The sequence below is a fragment of the Triticum urartu genome, chromosome 1A, assembly GCF_056163025.1.
Source record: "Triticum urartu cultivar PI428250 chromosome 1A, HENAU_Tu73, whole genome shotgun sequence".
Taxonomy (NCBI): domain Eukaryota; kingdom Viridiplantae; phylum Streptophyta; class Magnoliopsida; order Poales; family Poaceae; genus Triticum; species Triticum urartu.
In genome coordinates, this window is record NC_141873.1 from 18,652,508 (window position 1) to 18,675,456 (window position 22,949).

General features: G+C 45.7%; 1 protein-coding gene and 1 non-coding gene across 2 annotated transcripts; both read left to right on the forward strand.

The window, feature by feature from the left end:
* The first annotated feature begins 794 nt into the window (after nucleotides 1-794).
* On the forward strand, nucleotides 795-874 carry TRNAL-UAG (transfer RNA leucine (anticodon UAG)). Its single transcript has one exon. It is a non-coding gene; the product is annotated as a tRNA-Leu (tRNA).
* Nucleotides 875-2,376: 1,502 nt separating this feature from the next.
* LOC125543031 (uncharacterized) lies at nucleotides 2,377-16,296 on the forward strand. Its single transcript, XM_048706276.2, has 6 exons — nucleotides 2,377-3,299; nucleotides 3,383-3,487; nucleotides 5,078-5,252; nucleotides 5,966-6,092; nucleotides 12,454-15,599; nucleotides 15,689-16,296. Exons 4-5 carry the CDS (start codon nucleotides 6,013-6,015, stop codon nucleotides 15,554-15,556), a joined length of 3,183 nt encoding a protein of 1,060 aa, XP_048562233.1. The 5' UTR covers nucleotides 2,377-3,299; nucleotides 3,383-3,487; nucleotides 5,078-5,252; nucleotides 5,966-6,012; the 3' UTR covers nucleotides 15,557-15,599; nucleotides 15,689-16,296.
* The last annotated feature ends 6,653 nt before the right edge of the window (nucleotides 16,297-22,949 follow it).

The window sequence follows — 22,949 nt, forward strand, 5'->3', positions numbered from 1 at the left end:
ATTTTGATGAGATGTGATTTTTTTTCCTCTGTTCATCGCAAGATAATTGCATCTGGTGTGATTAAAATGTCACATATACTATGTAAGTTGATGAGAAGGACTGTAGGTTAATAAACACCAATGGAGGAAGATGTCCTTGTTTTTGGAGGTTGGCGCCCAAGGCACCATTTAGTTCATGACCAAACGTAGTTTGCACCAAGGATTTTGAGACCTAGCTTTGCCTTGTTTTTATTTTTAGTTTTTTCAAAACGGAGGTAATTTTGCCTCATCCATTAATTAAACCGAAAGTGAGTTGTCCAGTTAGTTAGTGAAAAACCGGGCGAAAACCATCGTAATCTGCTGAGCGGCACACACATCAGGCCTCGTGGAGCTAAATGAGGATCTGCATGAGAACTCAGCCACGTGCGACAGCGCAGCTTTGACTTTGACGAGAAACTACGAAGGAGGACTAGGCACAGCTGGTGCCACGAAAGTTCACCGAACGAACCAGTTGCCGCTCGTCATTGCACGCCACCTGACCCCGCCACCGCAGTTTCGACTTTACAATGACAAACAAGATTTGCCTAGCTTCTCAAGCATAGGAGATTGCACACCCATGTGAGCTGAAGCTGAATCACAACAACGTAGACGTTGAACTTCCCATCTGGATTTAGCATGTGAAAATCTGGAGCACAGTTGTGTGCTGACTGCGTTGAGATCTGCAGGGGCTGGGCCGGAGGCCTCAGTAACTTGGGAAGAAGACCGTGAAGGTGATCACCCTAGTAATATGTATTTTGTCCATTGCTGTCACCAAAGACAGTTTGGCCGAGTGGTCTAAGGCGCCAGATTTAGGCTCTGGTCCGAAAGGGCGTGGGTTCAAACCCCACAGCTGTCAAAACAAGTTTTTTGTCTTAATTTTTTTTTGTTTTTCTCTTCGGTACTATTTTCCTTTTTGTTCGTGAAAAATGAAGGAAAGGGCGTGGGAGTAACCATATTTTGCTCCTCTTCGTATTTCCATACGGTTTTGCTTGCCATGCCATGGTATAAGTTATATTGGATTGCAAACAAAAGCTCGCAAAATCGACGTTCGGAGCATAAGGGGTACGTTCAACAAGTACTTTCAAGTTCTGTGTACCAATTAAGATAGATTCAGCGCAGATTTAGTCTGAGAGAAGATGCCCCGCTCCCACATGTAGATTGCAAATAGAAAGTGTTCCTCCCATCCCATGAAATCACCTTTACTTTTTTTTTGGGTCTAGGAAAGCAAGTGTTTTATCAATGTCAGAAGGAACTTGAGGTACTCCATTTGTTTTTGCATGTGATGAACTGAGCTGTGGTCGACACTACCCGAGCAGTGGGACGTACGTGATGTCTCAGCAGCCCAGTATTTGAGTGTTTCACCTCTCTAGATTATATTTGCAACTGTCGATTTCTCTCTAGATGCCTGCAAATGCCAATGAAATCGTCGATTCCTTCGCTCGGACTGAGCACAGCTTCTGTTACTGCACAAAGCACGCAAACTGATACAGAGGTGTCCAGCTTTAGTATGCATACATATGAGATAGCGTGCACACAATCAATCTGGAACCCAGTCAAATATCCATTTCAAGTTGATGGCATGGAACACCCTCCGATGTGTGAAGTGCACTTCCATAGCCATAGGAAAGGTGATGCTGGCTCGGGCTTCCAGTTCACCAAAGCACCTTCACTTATGAGTGATGCACAGGATTAAAAGACATAGCCATGATGACCAACCTATTCCGTCTTACAAGCTTGTGGCTGCCATGCCCTTCTTCTTTTGCTTTTGCTTTTGCTTTTCTTTGTCTGGTGTGCTATGTGTATGTAAAAGATGAAGTATAGAATCAACATACAGATCAAAGATTTATGACTTCATTTCATCTCCTCTTGAATTCCTCTTCCATTTTTTCCCCATTTTGTTCTTAAAACTTGCCAGTAAAGCAGAAACCTCTCGAAGTTATCTTATTATCGCCGCATGTATATGTTCTGGAACACCCCTAGCCACACACGCAAATATCTAAGGCCTAACTATTTGACATACCAGATAGAAGTGCGACGGTCCATCGTGAATACCTAATGACAGGACCATTGTGGTCTACAACCATGAATCGCAGAGCTGAATTAATCTTGAAGGCTACACCTTAAACATTATGCAACTTTGACTTTACATAATACCCCTTTGGCCTTGTTGCACATGGCAGGTTATCCCCTTTATTCTTTGGACATTCATGATTTGTTTCCTTTAACTCTTTATCTGTCAGAGAACCGTAGTCTTTGCTTGCTGATGTAACCAAGCATCGCACCCTTCCTTCGGTCGATGTTTAACTTTTGTGTATATATAAGTGATGAGTCCAGGCGTTGAGACGCCCATCCCTCTTCTGTCCTAGCCATTTGTTTCTCCTACCACCAAAACGATTGACACTATTCTTCTAATTCCTTCGTCTTCTAATAGCTAGAAGCATCATTTCGATTTCAAATTTTGTTGGTGTTTTCACTCGCTTTTGTGGTTTCACATCCAGTCTAGGATTAATCTTTTTTTCTAGTCATCAATACAAAAAAAAAGTTGGTGTTTTCACTCGCTTTTGTGGTTTCACATCCAGTCTAGGATTAATCTTTTTTCTAGTCATCAATACAAAAACAAAAACAAAAAATAGTTGGTGTTTCCCCCTTTCCATTCTTGTTCTCCCATGTGTAAAAAATAGTCCTTGTTCCTAGTGATCAACACAAAAAACCAAAAAATATGTGCATGTTCGAGTCGTTCCAAGAGAAAAAGAATTCTATTTGTTGTTTCCCCGTTCATTGTTGTCCTTTCACATCAACAAAATACTCCTTGTTTCTAGTGATCAATACAAAAATCAATTGATTGCACGCTTCACTTCGTCATTGCTCTTCCACATCTACACTGCAATCCCGTTTCCTAGTGATAAACATTGAAAAAAATATCATTTGTGTTTCCCTTTACCGTTGTTTTTTCAGATCTGCAACTATTCCTTTTATCTAGCTCTATCTTTTGATTGATAAAAAAATACAAAAAAAAAGTCATTGGCTTTCCATCATTGCTATTGTGTTATTCTTTTATCCAGAATTTGTTCACTTTCTGCGGATAAATACCGAAAAAAATAAATCTTTGGTTTCACCCCACTGTTGTTTTTCCACATTTATCATTGCTTGCTTTTCTAGTTACCAGCTCCACCAGAAACACCAAAAGATTGTTGGCTTGTCCCAGTACTGAGATATTTCAAGTAAATATGGTTGAGGTCATTTCTTCACATCCGTATTACGGTGCCTAATTCAACCACCAGGTACTTTATATATTCTCCTTTGTGATTTTTTACTCACTTCTGGGCTATATAACAAGCAGGGTCAATTTGCTTGTGTTTCTCAGGACCATACAAGGAAGCTAGTCTGCAGCTTTTAAGCAGAAACATGAACACTTAATGTTTATACTATACAAAGTTATCCCCAGTTCAGGTTTCTTAGCCGCTGAGAGGTAAAACATATATTGATGGTTAATGAATCAGTATTATGTCTACAAAGCTCACCCAGTATGGTTTACTCTATTAACAGTTAGTACATGGTTATGCTTACATTGTTTATGTCATATCTATATAGTCCATTCATTCGTGATGTAAGATGTTGGAAATAATCTTGACGTGCGTAAGGCCAAGGTCGTGGGCTGTTTGTTGGCTGCATGCATGGTTGTTAGCTGCATGTGTGTGTGCTAGCTGACTTGTGCGTTTGTGGACTTAGTTAGTGCATCCGTGGGTTAGCTGGTTAGCGTGTGAGTGCATGTGTACATGGAGGTAGTAGGCGAGTAAGAGTTGGTGTTAGTCGCCATGTACATGTGAATCGTGTGAGTCGTGAATACAAGAAAAGTGTGGCGTTTGTCGCCGCAGGCATTCATCGCTGAATAATGAGTTCGTGTCTAGTTTGACTTTTCATTCCGGTGTTCGAGTGGCCGGAGGCACAGCTCAGCGTTCGTCGCAGAGGCTGTTCGGCGTATGTCGCCAGAGGCAACTCCAACATAAGAGCTTTCAATGTCATGTTTATGCTCACAATCATTCATGATGTGTTCCGTTCCTTAAATAATTTATCTACTGAGCAAAATGTATTGTTTGCTTGTTGTTGTAACCAAGCATCCCGTCTTTTGACCATCAGTTTCGGTATATATAAGTCATAAGAGTGCATTTGTTGAAACCCCTCGCCCTCTCATCCTAGCCATTCCTTTTTTTTCTGCAACTAAAATTTTCAATATTGTTCATCACAATTCTTTCATTTCTGTCCTAGCTAGAAGCATTACTTCAATTTCAACTATCGTTGGTGTTTTAACTCATTTTTGTGCTTCCATATCTAGTTTATGATTAATCTTTTTCTAGCCATCAACAAAAAGAACTGGTCTTTCCCCTCTTGATCCTTGTTCTTTTGCATATACGAAAATAGTCTTTGTATTCATCATTAAAAATAAGAAAAATTTATCCCCTTTTCTATTCATCATTACAAATACATAAAATCTATTTCTGTTTTCCCTGTTAATTTTTCTTCTTTCGCTCATCCAAAATAGTGCTTGTTTCTAATTATCAATACAGAAAAAAAATTGATTGCTTGTTCCATTTACCATTATAATATTGCTCTTGCACACCTATAGTACAATCCCTATTTTCAGCGAGTAATCATTATTTTAAAAAATCATCTCTGTTTCCATTTACTACTGTTATTTTATATCTGCAACTACTCTTTTTATCTAGCTTTTCGTTTTTTCTATTGTGTTCTTGCATCTAGACTTAATTTCTTTTTCCACTGATTAATACAAAAGAAAATCATTGGCTTCTCCCATTTGATGTTTCTTCATGTTTAATTTGCTTGCTTTTCTAGGTATCAATTCCAACAAAAATACCAAAAAGATTGTTGATTTTTCCCTTTATTGAGAGTGTTTCAAGTAAATCCAGTTGATCAGATCGATCATCTCTTGACATTTATACTATAGACATATAGTGCCACATTCTACCAACAAGGTACTTTTTTGTTATTTTTTTCTTGGCTGTATAACACCTAAAAATGTCAATTGCTTATGTTTTCTCAGGACCGTGGAAGGAAATTAGCTGTAGCTGTCAAGCCAAGTCAAAGGGAATTAATATTCGTTTGCCAGCCTTCAGTTTAAGTGTTACTCAATATTGTTTCTTGGTGATCTAAGATCCTGCATGTGACAAGTTATTCCCGGTTCAAAGCTTCTCAGAAGGCCAGCCCAGAGCTGAGAGGTAAATATGTGGTTAATTTTATCTGTATTGAATTCAATAGTATAGCAATCTCTATGTCTTCACTGATTCTTGACATAAATTTAGGTGTCTGTTTACCAAAAAAAAACACCCGGTACTAGGAAAATGAATAAGTGTAACTACAGAATAATTTAAAACATGATAATATGTATTCAATATATCTTGCCATTTGTTCTAGAGCAAAGAGTTCATGCCTGCTCTTATCTCAGACTGTTTGTGCCCGATCTACATGTTCTGTAGACAAAAGTGAATAGGCCGATGTCAAAGGTTGGCATTTGACATTCGAAGAAATTTAGAGGACAAGCAAGAGATATGGACATCTAAACAAGTAATTTAACAGAAAAAATCAACATTACCGACGGAAATTCGTGCCAAATAGAACTGTTTCCCATCCTCCTCTCGCTCCAAGTAAAAGACTCCTCACCCAGAAAAAATCAAAAGCTGCTCCACTTGTATCTCCCCTTGACCATATTACCACCGCAGATTTGGAATGTTCCTTCCTTGAACTTCTGATCGAGAAACACCCATGGAGGGTATCCTTCAGCTCCTTCTTCCGCCACCATAAGTGTCGGATTTCTAATAGTAGGAGTACTATCCAGCTTATGCACACTATATAGAAATTTTGTTTCGCTGATTATTCTAGCGATGATGTGATTCCATATGAATAACCGATTCACATCATCTTTTTCTTTCAGGTCAATTTGTGCAAACTAGCAAGTGTGGTACACTACTGAACCGGGTCATGGCATCATCTTCATGGGAAAAATGGCCCGATCATGTGCGGGATAAATGGCGTGATGATCTGAGAGATATAGATTTTTGGTAGGATTTGTAACTTCCTAATTTACATTCCTTACTTTTAGAACGTGCTTTTTTAATTGTTTATCCATGTCTCTTTTTTGTTAGAACAACCTTAAAGTGGTAATTTTACTTAATAATCATGGCACATTCATTTATAGTAAATCAATATCTGACATGATACCCTGTCCCCAAACACCTATAATCCTCTACCATTGAAGTAGAGGCTGAAATCCTATCTGGAGGTTGCTTGGCCCCTGCCGTCAATAGAATTAGATGTTACTTGCAATAGAAGTCGATAGAAATAGATATGAAGTATGAACTAACATGCCGGTGAACAAATTAAGCTGAATAAGGGTCCATTTGATTATGCGGTGTATTTTGAAAAGTACTTTTTTCTTTTATTTTTTTGACATAATAGTTTACTGAATCTATCTTTTTTTACTGTAACAAAACAGTTTTCCAGAAATAAATTTCAGAATTCAACAAGACATCACAACAACTACAAACTGGGAAAAACATTTAAAGTACTTGTAGAGCTTAATTTGACAGCACGACACGACCCGTCCTAGCCTAAACGGCCACGCAGGGCACGACCCACCACGACACACTTGATACACGGGTCATGTCGTGCCAGATGCACTCCCTAGCCCGGGCGCCCCCCTTAAACGGGCCGCCCGATGACACGTTTAGCACATTGGCCCGCATAGGATTCAGCCTATTGGGTTGTTTTGGGCCTAAATTCAGTGTGCCAGCACGTATGCCCAGTTCGCGGCCCTGGCATGGCCCTAAGTGGGCCACGTGCTGGCATGGCCTGATTGTAAACGTGTCGGGCCAGACCCACTAGGCCAGCACGCCGGGACCGGCCCATTTTGCTACCTTTGGCGGTGCACGAGGAAGAGGATGCACGGTTAGAGCATCTCCAACGATTCTTCTAAAAAATCTTCGTAAAAGTGGTTTTACGGTGTGTCCATATAATTTAGGGGAAGTTGTCAGGTGAGGTCTTTTCTTGGTTCCCATAAAAATCTTTCCCTAAAATCTGTTTTGTTTATTTCCCATTAAAATAGCATACAAAGGCTAATGGCCTAGGACCCGCATGTCAGTGAGACGAGCGACGTTGGCTGTTACCGTTGCCACACGCAGCATGACAGTGTAGCACGGGATGCACGCCTGAGCGGACCAACGGAAGGCGCAAGGGGTGCAGAGTGCAGCATGGGATGCACGCCAGAGCGGACCAACGGGAAGCGCAAGGGTGTAGAGGCTTGCGCGAAGCGGTGCGGGGAGGCGCGGTGACGCGTGGTAGCGTGACTGCACGGGGAGGTGGCCGACCGGCAAGCGGCCGCAGCTGGGCAGCAGGGTAAGGCGTGCATCCTGAATCTTCAGCGGTTGCCTCCCGCAAAAGTTTAGGAAAAATGCCATAGATTTATTATAAAGGTTCAACAGAAGTAAAAAGCATCCCAAACATAATTAAAAATTACATCAAGGTCTCTGGACTACCGAATGACCACTGTCGGCATCGGAGCAAGCCATTGACGTGTTGCTGTCGCCACTCCTGCACCGGAGCCGGCCTAACCTTTTTCATGGCGGTTAGGAAGTTTTCGTGCACGTGCACCTAAGGACTAGCGCCTCGGCGCCACCTTTGTCGTTGTTGTACCCTTGAGTCGATTCATAGAACTTGACACCAAATCTCGCCGTCACGTACACTCAGCGAGAAATCCACACCTTTCCCCCCACGAAGCTGGCAGAATCTACGCCGGAGCTCCGTCTAATCTGTTCCGACAAACGAACTCAAGGAGGACCGGGCCTAGAAGACTGGAGAAGAAGCGTCACTATTCATCCAAGCGATGCCCTTGCGAGGACTAAAACCGTAACCTATCTATTAGCTGGAGCCAAGGCACTAGAATTTCCCTCCCCGCGACTGCTATCGGAGTGGTAGGTAAAGAGGGGAGGCGAATCCACGGACTTGCCAGAGATCGAGGGGAGGAAGGCTTTGCCTTTGTTGCCTTGCGAGCGAGGAAAGGAAGACGCCACACTCTGGAAGTAGATCTTAATGAACATGTTTTTTTATGAGATTGGAATGACTACCTTACTTTGCGGCTTAAATTTTGTGTGTTCGTTTTCTAATGTGATCTGACCATTGCTTTGTGTGTCACGTACATTCTTCCTTAAGGAAGTAATCCGATTGTCCATGAGTATTATGTGTTTTCTATAGTTTTTTTTAACATATTATATACCTCTATATCTATATCTATACCTAATAATAAAGCGGCTATTGCTTCTGGCAGCATGTCATGGAAATTGACCCCAAAATTGTAAAATATTAACAAACAATGCCATATATAAACATTTCACACAGAAGAATCCCTGCTTGGGCGGGGCCATGCCGTAGGGACCTTGTATATTGCGCTTTGCACACTGGGTGAAGACGCAGCGGGCCTGTTTGAGCCGACCCATGTTTGGGCGGCCTGTTTTTTATTTTTATTTTTAATTTTCTGTTTTTCTTTTTTGTACTTTAAATAATTTGGGACTTAAAAAAGTTCCAAAAAATTAAAATAATAATTTTTTTGAACTAAAATGTTTAATAAATCATAATTTTTTTGTTGATTCAAAAACTGTTCGTGATTTTCTAAAAAAAGTTTGAAATTTTGAACAAAATATTTAGGAAATCGAAAAATGTTCATAATTTTTTTAAAAGTTCGTGTATTAAAAAAGTTAATGTAATTCATCAAAATTTTGGCAAATTTGAAATTGATGATGAATGGAAAAATATCCAAAGAATTCAAAAATTGTTTGTAACTTAGAAAATGTTCGCTGATTCAAAAAATGAGAATACATTTTATAAAAAGTTTGTTAAATCAAAAGAATGTTCTTTAACTCAAAGAAATGTTCATGAATTTCAAAATTTGTTCCACCAATTTCCTAAAAAATACCTTTCGATTCTAGAAATGTTCGTAGATTCAAGAAAATAGTTTTAAAAACATTCACAAAATTTTAAAAAAATATTTGCAAATATTATAGAATCTTCATAAATTCAAAAAATGTTCTTTATTTCAGAAATGTCTGAAAATTTCTAAAAGTCCTAACGAATTTGAAAGATGTTCACGATTTCAAATATGTGGACAAGTATAAAAGAACATTCATGATTTCCAAAATTGCTCATGATTTCACGAAATTAAGGGTGGTAGTGTATTTTGGTGATGCAGCAAAATGTGGTTATGGCATTGGAGACTATGATTTTTTTTGCTACCGTTGCAATGCACGGGCCCTTTTCTTAGTAATTAGAAACGGACTATTGCTTCTGGCGGTACATCACGAATATTTCCCTTAAAATTACAAAATATTAACCATCAATGCCATATATAAGTGATGTAAAATGCGTCACACAGGGGAATTCCGTGCCTTGGCCGGCCCATGCTGTAGGACCTCCGATACTGCGCTCTGCGTGCTTAGAGAAGACGCAACGCTCCAGTTTGGGCCGGCGCATGTTCGGGCGCCCTGTTTTTTTAAATTTCCTTTTTTATTTTTATTTTCTGTTTCATTTTTTCCTTTAAATAATTTGGGACTTCATATAACTTCTGAAAATTGGAAAAACAATTATGAAGTAAAATGTTTAATAAATCATAAAACGTTGGTGGATTCAAAAAAATTTCAAAATTTTATAATGTTTCTTGAAATTTTCAAAACCAATATTCGGGAAATCTAAAAATGTTCATGATTTTCAAAATGTTTGTGTATTAAAAAAATGTTAATGAGAGTGAACAAAATTTAACCAATTCACAAAATATTAATAAGTGCAAAAATATACTAAAAATTCAAAAACTGTTCGCGACTTACAAAATAGTTTATTCGTTCATAAAATGTTCGCTGATTCAAAAAATGATGATGCAATTATTCGTTCATAAAATGTTCGCTGATTCAAAAAATGATGATGCAATTAAAAAATGTTCTTTAAATCGAAAAAATATTTGCTAAATCAGAAAAATATGCGTGTATTTCAAAAATTGTTCAACCAAGTTCCGAAACAATGTTCGTCCATTCTAGAATTGTTCGCCGATTCAAGAAAATTGTTAAAAAAATGTCACAATTTAAAAAAATGTTTGCAAATAGTATAAAATGTTCAAGAATTAAAAGAATGTTTGAAAATTTGTAAAAATGTTAATGAATTTGAAAATTTGTCATGGTTTCGACTTTGTTCACGAGTTTAAAAAAATGTTCATGATTTCACAAAATTGAGAGTGATAGTGTATCTCGGTGATGCAACAAAATGTGTTCGTGTCCATTGAAGATTATGATTTTTTTTTCTCCCGTTGCAACGCACGTACCCTTTTACTAGTATTAATGAAACAAATTGCTTATGGGTCCATTTGTTATATTATTTGTACGCATGCATTTTGTAGTTTACATGTTCGATATGAGAGACTGGTTGGAGTAATCAAGCTGATCGAGCGTGACAGATTGATGTTGGCCAGCCGGCTAGCTAGCAAAAGGGTAATTAACCCGCCATCAAAATTTAAGTTGGAAAACAAACCGGTTTTTACAGTTTTACAGAAAGCCTCCCCACTAACCCACACTCCGTGATAGAAAACAAATTGTTTTTCCGCGTTTTAGCGGAAAACCCTGCCAATTCTGTTATTAACCCACAGTCCATCTAGAACAAATAATACTTTTTAAAAATATTCACATCTATTAAACTATAACTTCAATTTTAACATGTTATATATGAATTTTGATTAGAAAAATATGTACAATATGAATACAATATTAATTTTAACTAACCAACATTTAAAAAAAAACTCTATTTAGGGTGCAACCTTAATCAATAGCGTACAATCCATCTTTCTTTCGTACCGACATCGACCCAGATTGCAAGACACCTCAGCAAAACCAAATAAGAAACGAATGAAACCATCGATAACCATGCATGCACGTCTCGGCAAAAACCTTGCATGGGAAGATTGTTGATTCCTCATCTTATGCCGAGAGAGACATCTCGACAAGACCAATTGGGGGTCTTGAGACATTGTTATTGGGTTAGGGTCATGCAGTATTCTTCCATTGCTACGCACGAGCACTTTTGCTAGTAATAATAAAGCGGCTATTACCTCTGGTGGTACGTCACGAGGATTGCCCTCAAAGTTGCAAAATATTACCCAGCAATATCATCTACTCCCCCCGTTCCTAAATATTTGTCTTTCTAGAGGTTTGAACAAGTGACTACATACGGAGCAAAATGAGTGAATCTACATTCTAAAATATGTCTATATACATCCGTATGTGGTAACCATTTGAAATCTCTAGAAAGACAAATATTTAGGAACGGAGGGGGTAGTAGTGATAAAAGCCATTTCACACAGGGGAATCCCGTGCCTGGACCGGCCATGCAATAGGGACCTCCTATACTGCGCTCTATGCGCTGAGAGAAGACGCAACGCGCCCATTTCGGCCGGCCCATGTCCTGGCGGCCTATTTTTTGAAGTTTTTTTTTCTTTTCCGTTTCGTTTTATTCCACTTCAAATAATCTAGGACTTCAAAAAGTTATGAAAATTAAAAAAAATAAGTGAATTTTGAATAAAATGTTTAAGAAATCATAAAATGTTTGTGGATTCAAAAATGTTCATGATTTTTAGAAAGTTCGTGTATTAAAAAATGTTAATGAAATTTAACAAAATTTCGCCAGTTCAAAAAATATTCATGGACGAAAAAATATCCTAAAAATTCAAAAACTGTTTGTGACTTACAATATAGTTTATTCAATAATAAAATGTTCGCTGATTCAAAAATGATCATGCCATCCAGAAAATGTTCTTTGAATAAAAAAATTGTTGGTTAAGTTAAAAAAAATGTTCATGAATTTCAAAAATGGTTCAACCAATTTCCCAAACAATGTGCGTCCATTCTAGGAGTGTTCGCCGACTCAAGAAAATTGTTAGGAAAAAGTTTGCAAATATTATAAAATGTTATTTATTTTAGAAAATGTTTGAAATTTCTAAAAGTGTACATGAATTTGAAAATTGGCCACGATTTCAAATTTGTTTACGAGTTTAAAAAAATGGTCATGATTTCACAAAATCGAGACTCATAGTGTATATCGATGATGCAGCAAAATATGTTCATGGCCATTGAAAATTATGATTTTATTTTTCTCCTGTTGCACGGGACCTTTTGTTAGTATTAATGGAACGAATTGCTTATGGGTCCGTTGGTTATATTATTTGTACGCATGCAATTTGTAGTTTACAAGTTCGATATGAGAGACTGGTTGGAGTAATCAAGCTGATTGAGCGTGACAGATTGATGTTGGCCAGCCGGCTAGCTAGCTGTTGACCATTTTGATTAGTAACGTAATACATGTGCTAATAGTTAATTCATTGGCTTATGTGTCCAGGTTTAATGGATACCTTAAAACGGAGGCATACATTTTCTTGGTGTATCAACCGTTCTTAGGTCATAATGTTTGTTGGAATGTTGGGGTGGGGCCCATGGCTTCATTCACACGAGCCATATCAGGCATGGCCGTGGAGGAAGTGCTTCAATACTACGCAAACTTCGAACACGTGATAAAGGTTGATGTGAAGCCCACGCCAACGGCAGAGGAAGCCCAAGGAAGAGGATTCATGAGCACAAAGTACCAGCTGGCCGTCGCTGCAGCAAAGGAGCTCGGCCTGCTCGGCCAAGATTACATTAGAATCAAAGAAACGCAAGACGAGCTACAGTATTACAACTACGGGTCCTATGATGATGCTACCTCCGCAGATTTGGCGAGTCTCGTGCGGTACACTATAGTTCCTCAGATCATCAAACAGTTGGCAGCCGAGAGGTACTTGCTAGTGGCTGAGAACCTCCAGTGGCCAATTGAGCCTGGCAGTTTTACACGGGATTGCGGGCTTCCTCTGCCCGAGTGGGCAAATTCTCGTTGGCTCATCTCGACCACTTCTCATGATGCCTACAACAAGAGCAAGTCAGAAGGCGATCAAGTTATATCCATTGACAAAGATGAACATGTTGTGGTGCTTATCCTCTTTGCAATGCATCAATCAGCAGAGCACATACACGGTGCGATGCGTCAAAAAAGCAAGCAGTACTGGCATTGCATAGCCCTCCAATGCTTCCACTACGCCATGGCAGTGTTTGGCAAACATTCACACGTTGCATCTATTACCTCGGACGAGCTCATCCACCACTGGGCCGCCCAGGGCATCTTGCCATATATGGCCATCGAGGAAGAAGAAGAAACCAGCACCATCAACACCAAGTTTTCAAATATGCATCGAATTGGAAGGGTCATCCTCGAAGCATTCCATAAGTACTCTTTGTTGCAGCTACCCTTTTCTCCTGCAACTGAAGCTTATGAAGCCTCCAATACCGGCGCACAATTCTTTACATACCATGGCCTCATTGCAGAAGACATCACAGTTGATGAACTCTTTGGTAAGAAGAAGCAATGGATTTCCTTCTCCGGTGACCATGGATGGCATGTAAGCCGAGAATGGTGGAACCCAGAGGGAACAAGGGGCACAAGTACACTTATCCTAAGAGGCTGCTCAGATCAATCACTCATTCTTTCCAAGCTAGACCATTTCTTGCCAGAACTTTGTTTTCTTCTTGTTCTTGATCTGTCCTACACTCCAATAAAAGCACTCCCTTCTTCCATTGGTTATCTACAGAACCTTCGGTTGCTCTCACTTAGAGGTTGCCATGATCTGAAAACTCTTTCCAATTCATCCACAACAAATGCCACAAACTCATCAACAAATATTAGTTCATCGTCACCATTGTCCACTCTATACAAGCTAGAAATTCTTGATATGAATAGTGTTCCTGTTTCTCATCTGACACAAGATGTGGCCAACCAAAAGAGCAATCTGATTTATCTCGACATGTCCTATTCGAAAATAACTACTTTCCCTCCCACTTTTTTTGAGGACATGTCAAATCTGGAGGAGCTTATTATGACAAGCTGCTCTAACCTTGTGGAGCTACCTCCTTCAATGGCTTCTCTATCCAGCCTAACGGCCCTTGAGGTCACAGGGACTCAAATAAAATACTTCCCGCAGAAGATATTTGAAGAAAATATGCAGAAGCTACGGTCTTTGAAGCTCATTGACAACAAGGAATTGATTTCACTCACAAGTCCAATCTCTGGTGTCCAGGTAGTCAAATTGGAAGGGCATCCTAACCTTACATCCTTCATGTTGGTTGGCGCACCTCACATAAGGTGCTTGTCTCTACGTGGATGTAGAAAACTTGAGTCTGTTGAGATCAATAATCTTGGTGCCTTGGAGGAGATTGATTTGTCCGGTACAGCTACCAAGGAGCTCCCTGCAGATATCCCTAACCTTCCCAAGCTTAGGCGATTGCTCTTGCTGGATGTTCCGTCTCTGAGGCGATTTCCTTGGCATAGGTTGGAGCGACTTCCTGATGTGTTTTACTTGGATCATTGTTCAGAAGGAAATGGTAATCACTCTAATCAAGTTTCCCAAGTGTGTGTTACTGACCCAAGGTTCTTCCATAGCTTCCGTGACACTGTTGTGGATTTAGTAAGGCGTGGACAATTTTTCCAATCATTCTATATTCGAGTCGCACCATGCATTACAAATAGCAGACGACTGCAAGATGAAGAAGCCATGCTGGATACCAAGTTGCGAGAGTTGGTGCAGAAGCAATTAACTTATGTGGATGTGCATAGCAGTTGCGATGCAGAGGAAATTTCAATTGCATCAGCAATTACAGTTCCCCTTAACCGAACTGAGCGCCACGTGGAGATCACGGGGACACAGTCGGCAATTGATGGTTTATGGTATCTTCTAAGTGTCACCAAATCAATATCGATGTCATGTGCTACTGCTATTGACTATTTTCCTTACGAGATCAATTTTCACGAGCTGGAAGAATGTGAGCTACGTTGGTGCCATAAAATGATAGGAGTTCTATATTACCCTCAAGGCTTGAAAAACCTACGCAACATGCATGTATGTAATCTCAAAAGTCTAGTTTGGTTCTGTTTAGAGTATAGGCCCTGTGACTTCAGTAGACTAGAGCACCTGCACTTAGAGGACTGCCCAAGATTGGAGCACGCGGTGCCACATACAGCAACACTACCGCGTCTCAAGACACTTGACATCTTGTTCTGCTACAAGCTCAAGACAATTTTCATCAGCAATTGTACACAAGAGAATACTTATCAGCTCCCAAGCCTCCAAAGGATACGTCTCCAGGAGCTGCCACTGCTCCAGCACTTCCACAACAACGACGCCACCATCACAGCACCTGTGTGGAAGGAGCTCCACATCCGAGGGTGTTGGAGCCTCCGACGCCTCCCGCGCCTACAAGGACGCCAGCCGGAGACTGTGAAGGTGAACGGCGAGAGGACCTGGTGGAGGAAGCTCCAGTGGGGCTCGCCCCTGCACTGCGGCAACTACGACCCCAAGCTTCCCCCAAAGTTTGCCTCCTTCGACAAGTCTGCCAAGATGAGTAGCTACCTCAGATGAATCAACCCAGTCTCCATCAACACATCCATCCATCCATCCCTTGGTATGTGATTTCACTCTGTATATTTATCCTCTGTACATCAAGTATACATTCACCACTGAATACTTTCCTAAACATTACCTTGTTAACAGTGCTCCATCATACGGCCATGTTGTATATATGCCAACCACTCTGGTCTGCAAGATGATACTTATCAGCTCCAAAAGCTACGTCTCCAGGAATTTCCACTGCTGCAGCACTTCCATGACAACGACATCACCATCACAACGCCGGCGTTGAAGGAGCTCCACGTCCGAGGGTGTTGGAGCCTCCGATTCCTCCCACGCCTACCTAAGTGTTCCACCAACCATACACCACCGAGTACCTTCCTCAACACTACCTTATTAACAGTGTTCCACCATACTCTACATCCATAATGTATATGTCAACTACCATTGTGTCGTTCGACCCCCTTGTCTCTATAGTATGCATCCATAACATACATGCCACCTATGTACATACCCCTGCCTCCATATACACCTGCATGTCATCCATTTGATTTTAGAGTTTTTTGCAAATAAAAGTCCACTTTCCTTGGTTATTGTTGACGGACCACTTTGTCCCCCGTGGAATCGTGTTTACTTTTTACTATTCCAACGCATTTTATTGGAGTATCAACTACTTTATATTTGGTGATGTACGGGGGTCATTTGGGTTGTAAAATATGTTAGATTATCAAGTGTGGTTTGTACTGCCAGGAGGCCTGTGTATTTTACTTGATTCAGATAATGGTTTGGCTATAAATGTTATACCAACATTGCTAGCTAGTTTTATTTGTGAAAATCGATTTCACTATATGATGCAAGTTTGGCGGGTGTTACGCTCTGCCTTTGTACTCTCTTTATAAAGAACAGGACGGTCAGAAGGAAATCATTGGACAAGTCTGAGATTCGTAAAGAACAACAATATTTACTTCGGGTTAAGGTTATGAAGTAGCTTGCAGAAGGGGTTGCAGATTTCTATTGCAAATTACAGCATGCTTATGAACCTACAAATAAGTAAAGGAGGGATTGGAATCATTGGTGTAAAAGTATTGGTTAAATCCGCTCAGATTAATTGTCTAAATATGACAGCCCAGCATAATCAATTTGTACCTCTGCAATTGTTGTCACTTCTTTTATAGCAGTGTCTACAGCCTTAGTGAGAAAATTGGATGGCTGCATCAATTCCGACTGAGAGCGTGCCCTTAGGGCATCTCCAGCCGTTGCCCCCCCAGGGGGCGTCTAAAAGCGCCGCCTGGGGGTGAGCCGGCGCAAAAAATGGCCCTGGGGGCGAGTCGGCCCCCAGCCGTCGGCCCCCAGGGCCGCCCCCAGGCGCGTATTAAAAAAAAAGAACGTTCGGCGAAGTTATGATAAAAACTAGTTAAATTTCGGCCAAACATTACAAATTTCGGCGAAATTCGTCCAAACATTACATTAACCTAATCTAAAAAAAAGAAAGGGGGAAGTCGTCGCCGTCGTCGCCGCCATCGTCGTCGTCGGCCTTCTCCTCCTTGACGCGGGCGCCCCTGCTGGACCCCTGCCCGGCGTCGCCATGGCGAACAGGCAGCGGCGCGTCGTCGTCGCTGTTGTCGCATAGGACGACGACCCCGCCTTCCTCGCGGCCGCGCCGGCGCTCCTCGAAGCGGCGTAGGGCGGCGCGCTGGCGCTCCTTCTCCTTCTCGCGGCGCGCCTTCTCCATCGCAATGGAGTCCTGGCGCGCCCATTCGAGGGCGGCGTCGTCGTCGTCGGCGAACTCGGCCTTCACCGGCGCCAGCGGCTCCGTCTTCATCGGCGCCAGCCCCGGCTCCGTCTTCACCGGCGCCAACCCCGGCTCCGTCTTCGGCTTGACTAAGCGCGGAGGAGCCCCCGGCGAGGGAGCGCGCCGGCCGCCCTCGTTGATGACGATGCCGGCGCTGCGAGTGCGCCGGCCGAGCGGCGTCTCCGCCGCGGGTTCGGCCTTGACGCCGAGCAGCGCCGGAGAGCCGGAGGAGTGGGAAGAAGAACGGGACGACGAGGAGGAAGAATAGGATGCGCCGAACCTTCTTGGAGCCCATGGCCCGGCGCAGCGGTGCTGCGCCGGGGCGGCCGCCCTCGCCGGGGGGTACGCCAACAGCGGGTTGTTGCCGCCCTCGAGGTGCGTGAGCACGCCCTCGAGTGTGCGGCCGGGGACGCCCCACCAGAGGTAGCGTCCCTCGCTGTTCTGCCGGCTGCTGACCACCGGCGCGCCGTTGGTGGACGCCAACCGCTGCTGTTGGCGGCGCTCGAAGTACGCCGCCCAGGTCGTGTGGTTGTCGGCGGCGTACTGGGGGAGGGAGAGCTCGGCGTCGGTGAGGGACGCGCGCACGATGTCGACCTCCTCGGCGAAGTACCTCGGGTCCACCGCGGGATCGGGCACCGGGGGAATGGGCACTCCCCCGGCGCTGAGTCTCCACCCCGTCAGCCCGGCGCGCATGTCCGGCGGCGCCGGCATGTTCGCCTGGAACAGGAGCCACGACTCCTGTTTGCGCAGCGAACGGCGGCCGAAGCCGTTGGCCGCCGCCGTATCTCCGGGGAAGCGCTCTGCCATGGCGAAGGCGGGGCTGGGCGGGCTCGGAAGAGGTAGAGGGAGGGGCTGGGCGGCGGCGCTCGGGGAGAGGTAGGGAGAGGAAGGGCTGAACGGCGGCGAGGGGCGGGGGTGGTGTGGGTGCAGGTGAGCGGAGGCCGCCGGCTTTTATAGCCGGGCCGCGCCCGTGTGTACGCGTGCGAGGGAGTGGAGGCGTCGGCGCGCCGTCCCGTGAACGCGCCGCCCATGAGGAATCAATGGCAAGGCTGACCGGCGGCAGCCTTGCCATTGATTCCCCGCGGGAACCGAGGCCGTTGGGGGAAGACGAGGCGCCGAGTCGCTGACGCAGCTGGCCCGCGTCTTTTTCGCGCCAAAACAGCTCGCCCCGGCGCCCCCGGGCGCCCCCCAGCGCGCCGGGTTCGGCCTGGGTCCGCCGGCGCTGTTTTCGGCCCAAGCCGGCGAAAATCGGGCTCCTGGGGGCGCGACTGGGCCGTTTTTTTGGCGCCGGCGCGAAAAAATCGCCTGGGGAGGCCTTCCTGGGGGCGCGGCTGGAGATGCCCTTATCAACATCCTTACCATTTACATGCCTTTTTTTTCTAGAAATGGAGGAGGACCCTTGGCCTCTGCATCTGGACGATGCATGCAGCCACTTTATTAATTATTCACACAAGACCTTACAAAGTCATACAACAGTAAGACTGAAGCCACCATCCGGCGCACTCCTCAACCAGGACGCCTGCCGGGTCTGAGGCCGCCGCAGCCACCTGCCACCAATCCATCTTCAGAGCTGTACTGCTGCATCTATCTTGCCCGGTCTAGCTGCCGTCGATGCCACCACGACGCCAGACCACGTCACCCTCCTACGCGAGTCCATCTCCGCGCATCGGACGCAGAGTCACCACTCCACCAAAGAATCCGTCCTCTGGTCTTGCATCCAGCCGCTGCTCAAAAAACGATGCCCCCATGAGGGAAAACGACACCAAAAGCACCGCCATCGTCCGATCCGGAAACTCCGGATCTAGGTTTTCACCCAGAGCAGCGCAAGCAAGTCGACAGAAGCTGCAGAGGCGATGTCTTCAACAAGATAACGACGCGAAAACGCCGCTATCGCCCGCCATGACCCGAGTCATAGCACGGTTTTCACCAGCAGCCTCGTCTCCCAACTCTACGCCGGGACCGGATGCGAGAATCCACAACCATCTAGCCGACCACCTCCAGCGAAGAAGATGGCCACCACCTCCACGCCCAGGGCCGGAGCCCCTGACGTCCTCATGTCGCGTGCCTAGTCCAGAGGCCGCTTGCCACGCCGGAACAAAGGATGCGCACGACGGCTCGAGGAACCACCATCCAGATCTGAAGGGGATCCAGATCGGACACCATAGCCGTCGCTGTGATCTCTTCGTCGCCGCCGCCAGCACGACAACCCTGGTCGCCACCGGCCTCCACCACCGTCCTTGAATTGGCCGGAGTGGGTCGCCGCCACCCAGATCCGATCGCTGGCTGAGGAAGATTGCCGCCGCCGCTGCTGCGGCCCGCAGGCTTAGCCTGCGATGCCCTCGGCGGCGGCGGCGGGAGGAGAGGGAGGCCCGGCGGCGAGGCCCCGGGGCGCCGCCGCAGGAGGGGAGGCCCCGATGCCGTTGTCCTTTACTTCCTGGTAACCATTTACATGCCCTGATAAACAAAAAAATATGTTGCTGCATGCACACATTTCTTTATCCATACATTTCAAATCAAATCTAACTACAAGGCTCGGGCAAATGGCACTCTCCATACGAAAATTGATACAAAAGCCGCATGAACTTCTGGCGAATCAAATATGATGAGCTCAAAAAGATGAAGAAAAAGATTCATCTCACCATCGCCAAATAGATACCAAACAGACTAGTGTCATCATATGTACAGTACTAAATGCTGAAACTGATTGGACTGGTTCTCATCAATGTTTTAACTAGCGGGCTATGGCATTTAGCGGCGACCCTTAAAAACAGCTATAGCTGGGCTATAGCGGGCTATTGCGGAGCTATAGTGGCAAATTGTACATGAAATCATTTAGCGGCAACACCCTCAAACAGTTATAGCGGAACTATAGCGGGGCTATAGCCGGCTATTTAAAACTATGGTTCTCATACTCCATCATAACCTGGAGATCTGGAAAGAAACAATGATTCCCCTCAGCCTTTGTCAAAGGAGCTAATCCATTTTCCATGAATGCAAATTAACAACAAATCAACAATGCACTTATGAGCATGTCTGCTGTCATGACTTTCATGATTGCAGCTACTTTCTCCTGACGCCAGCCTCCAGGAACTTGGAAAGCCAGAGCTACATGTGTCACCTGCACAAAAGCAACATGGTCCTAGTATAAAGCAGAAGAAGCAAGGAAAGAAGCTAAGGACTATGATATGAGAGGGTGGAAAGAAGCTAAAGATAAGGACACAGAGGGTGGAAGAATCAAAAACGGAAAGTGTTCATCACCTTAGAGTCAGTTTTTGCATAAAACCTCCACCAGTATATCAAAATCTCGACTAGTATATGCAGACTTTGGTTCGTGAGTTTCATTTCGGTGTTCGAAAACTTTGAAAAAGAACACTATTCAGAGTTGATTTGTTTTTTTTTCTGGCATGCGTAAATGAGCATCTTGGATGCCTAAAAAATTCAGTTTTTTTTTACTTTTTCTTAGAATTTATTGTTCACGCCCGAGTAACTCGCAATTCTTCAAGGTGGTTTACCAGCCCATGAAAATCAAACCCCACATTTTACCAGTCCTCGAAGATCCAAAAAAACACAGCCCTTGAGGTGGAGAGATTGAGGATTGCAGCCAAGGCAGAGATGGTGAGTCTCGCACCCTGTAAGATCATTTTGGCCTGTATATATAATTTGTTTCGAGGTCTACAAAGGGCAAGTCGGTACTACATGAATATGAACGGTCTGCGAGTGAGTTACCCGGAACTTCCTTGGCACTTCCGTGGTAAGATTCGCAATTATAGACAGACATTAAGCAAGTAATAGAGCTTCCGCCTTGGTTGGGCTTTGCTCTAACCAATTGGAGTCTGAAATCAAAATAACGGCAAGCTCACGGATGGCGCTGGGCTCTTCGACGCCGGCCAGCGTGCGTGCCCCCGGTGATCGCCGGAGGGTGGGCGGGCGCTTCTGGGCGCTTGCGGACGATGACAGCGGGGACAATGATGAAGACGGCGGGCGCTCCGGTGGCTCGACGGCCTACTCGCCGACTCCCTTAGATGTGTTTTGTGAAGCGTTTGGTCCCAGCTACGACGAGGATGAGGTGGCAGAGATCGTGGAGGCGGTCGTCCCTCCCGAGGATCCGGCGAGGAACGGCTTACGTCCCGGAGAGAAGATGGAGCTGCTCCGGCGTATCGTGTATCGGAGGACGGCGGCGACGGCTCCTCGGCTGTGGAAGGGCCCTCTTCCCAAGGTGAGTCTCCCCAAGCTTACTGCGCTCGATTTGGTTAGACCGGAGGCGTGGGTGGTTGTAGTCAGAAGGAAGAAGGGATGCCGTGCAGCGGCCGGCCGGCAGCAGGCGGCGCCTGCGGCATCGCTCGGGTCGCGGCCGCTAGGGCGGAGCGTTTGAATTCCCTGATTGGTGCGGATGGGCCGCCAGTGGCTATTGGGCCATCTTCGGCTGGGTATGAGGCCCATTGCGAAGAGGCTGCAGTTGGGCCGGGTTCGGTTGGGCTGGGAATAGAGGGTTGCGAGGACGTACCGATCGACTACGTGCGAGGCGCATGCAGCGATCAATCTGTCTCCTCTCTTTCCATAGCGCCCCGTAGGGTTTTCGTTCGTCGGCGTCCTCTTCGACGTGCTGATCGTGGCGGCCGAACTCGTCGCATCCCTCCGCTAGAGCCCATGGCGGGACGCGGTGCGGCGGGGAAAAGCCCGGCCGAGCCTAGTGGGACGGGCCGCGCCGGCCGGGGTCGCGCCGCCGGCAGGTTCTGGTGGTGGCCGTGGAGCGGTGGTGCCGCCGCCGGTTGCTGCTTCCGGCCATGGTGCCCTGACCCCTGGGGCCAGCCGTGGTGCGGCGCCCTCGGTGGTGCCGGCGGCGGGTCGGGGAGGGGCGCTGGCCGGTGCAAACACTTCGGCCATGGGCCATGGTGCTGGAGTGATCGGCCCGCGCCCGCCGGCTCCGGTCGCTGCTGCTGCCTCGGGTCGGGGTGGTGGCCTTGGTTCCCGGCCGCCGTTCCAGGGCCCGAGGAATGTTGGACGGGGAGTTCCGCACGGCCCGCGACCTACGCTGACGACCGGGGTGTCGCCGGCTGTCGGCCGTGGTGGACTTCGGCCTCCCGCGCAGGCCAATGCTGCTGTGGGGAGCGGCGCCCCTCCTCCGAGGCCTCCGGTACCTACGGCGGTGGTGCGGGGTGTTGCTCTGCCGCTGCCTCGTGCCACGCCACCACCGCACTACGTCGCGAGGCCGACGCAAACGCGTTCAGGCCCAACGCAGACGCGGCTGAACGCGGGTGCTGAAGAGTCTGATGAGCCGCCCAGAGGACAGTGGGGGGACGATGGATATGATGCTTACGGGGATGGCCAGCACCGTGGATCGTCGTCTACGGGAGGTGGACGTGGTTATGCATGGCAGAGTGATGGTTCTGCTGAGAGACGAGTCCTTGGACCGTCGGGTGGTTTTGTCGAGGGAGCTTCTGGCCCGAACTTCCGGCAGAGAGGTGGCTACCGCAGGCATCGTGGTGGCCGTGGCAGTGGTCGTGGTTGGTACCGCAGACAGCCTCCACCATCGGTCATGGTAGACCATCAGGCTTCTGATATGGCGGCCGATCCCGTGCAGTCGACCGAATTGCCTTGCCAGGCGATGGAGGT

Excerpts from the sequence above, each read along its gene's own strand:
- LOC125543031 (XM_048706276.2), top strand. The coding sequence starts at position 6,013 with ATGGCATCATCTTCATGGGAAAAATGGCCCGATCATGTGCGGGATAAA. Across the intron at positions 6,093-12,453 it reads CTGAGAGATATAGATTTTTG|GTTTAATGGATACCTTAAAA; the intron begins GTAGGATTTGTA and ends TTATGTGTCCAG.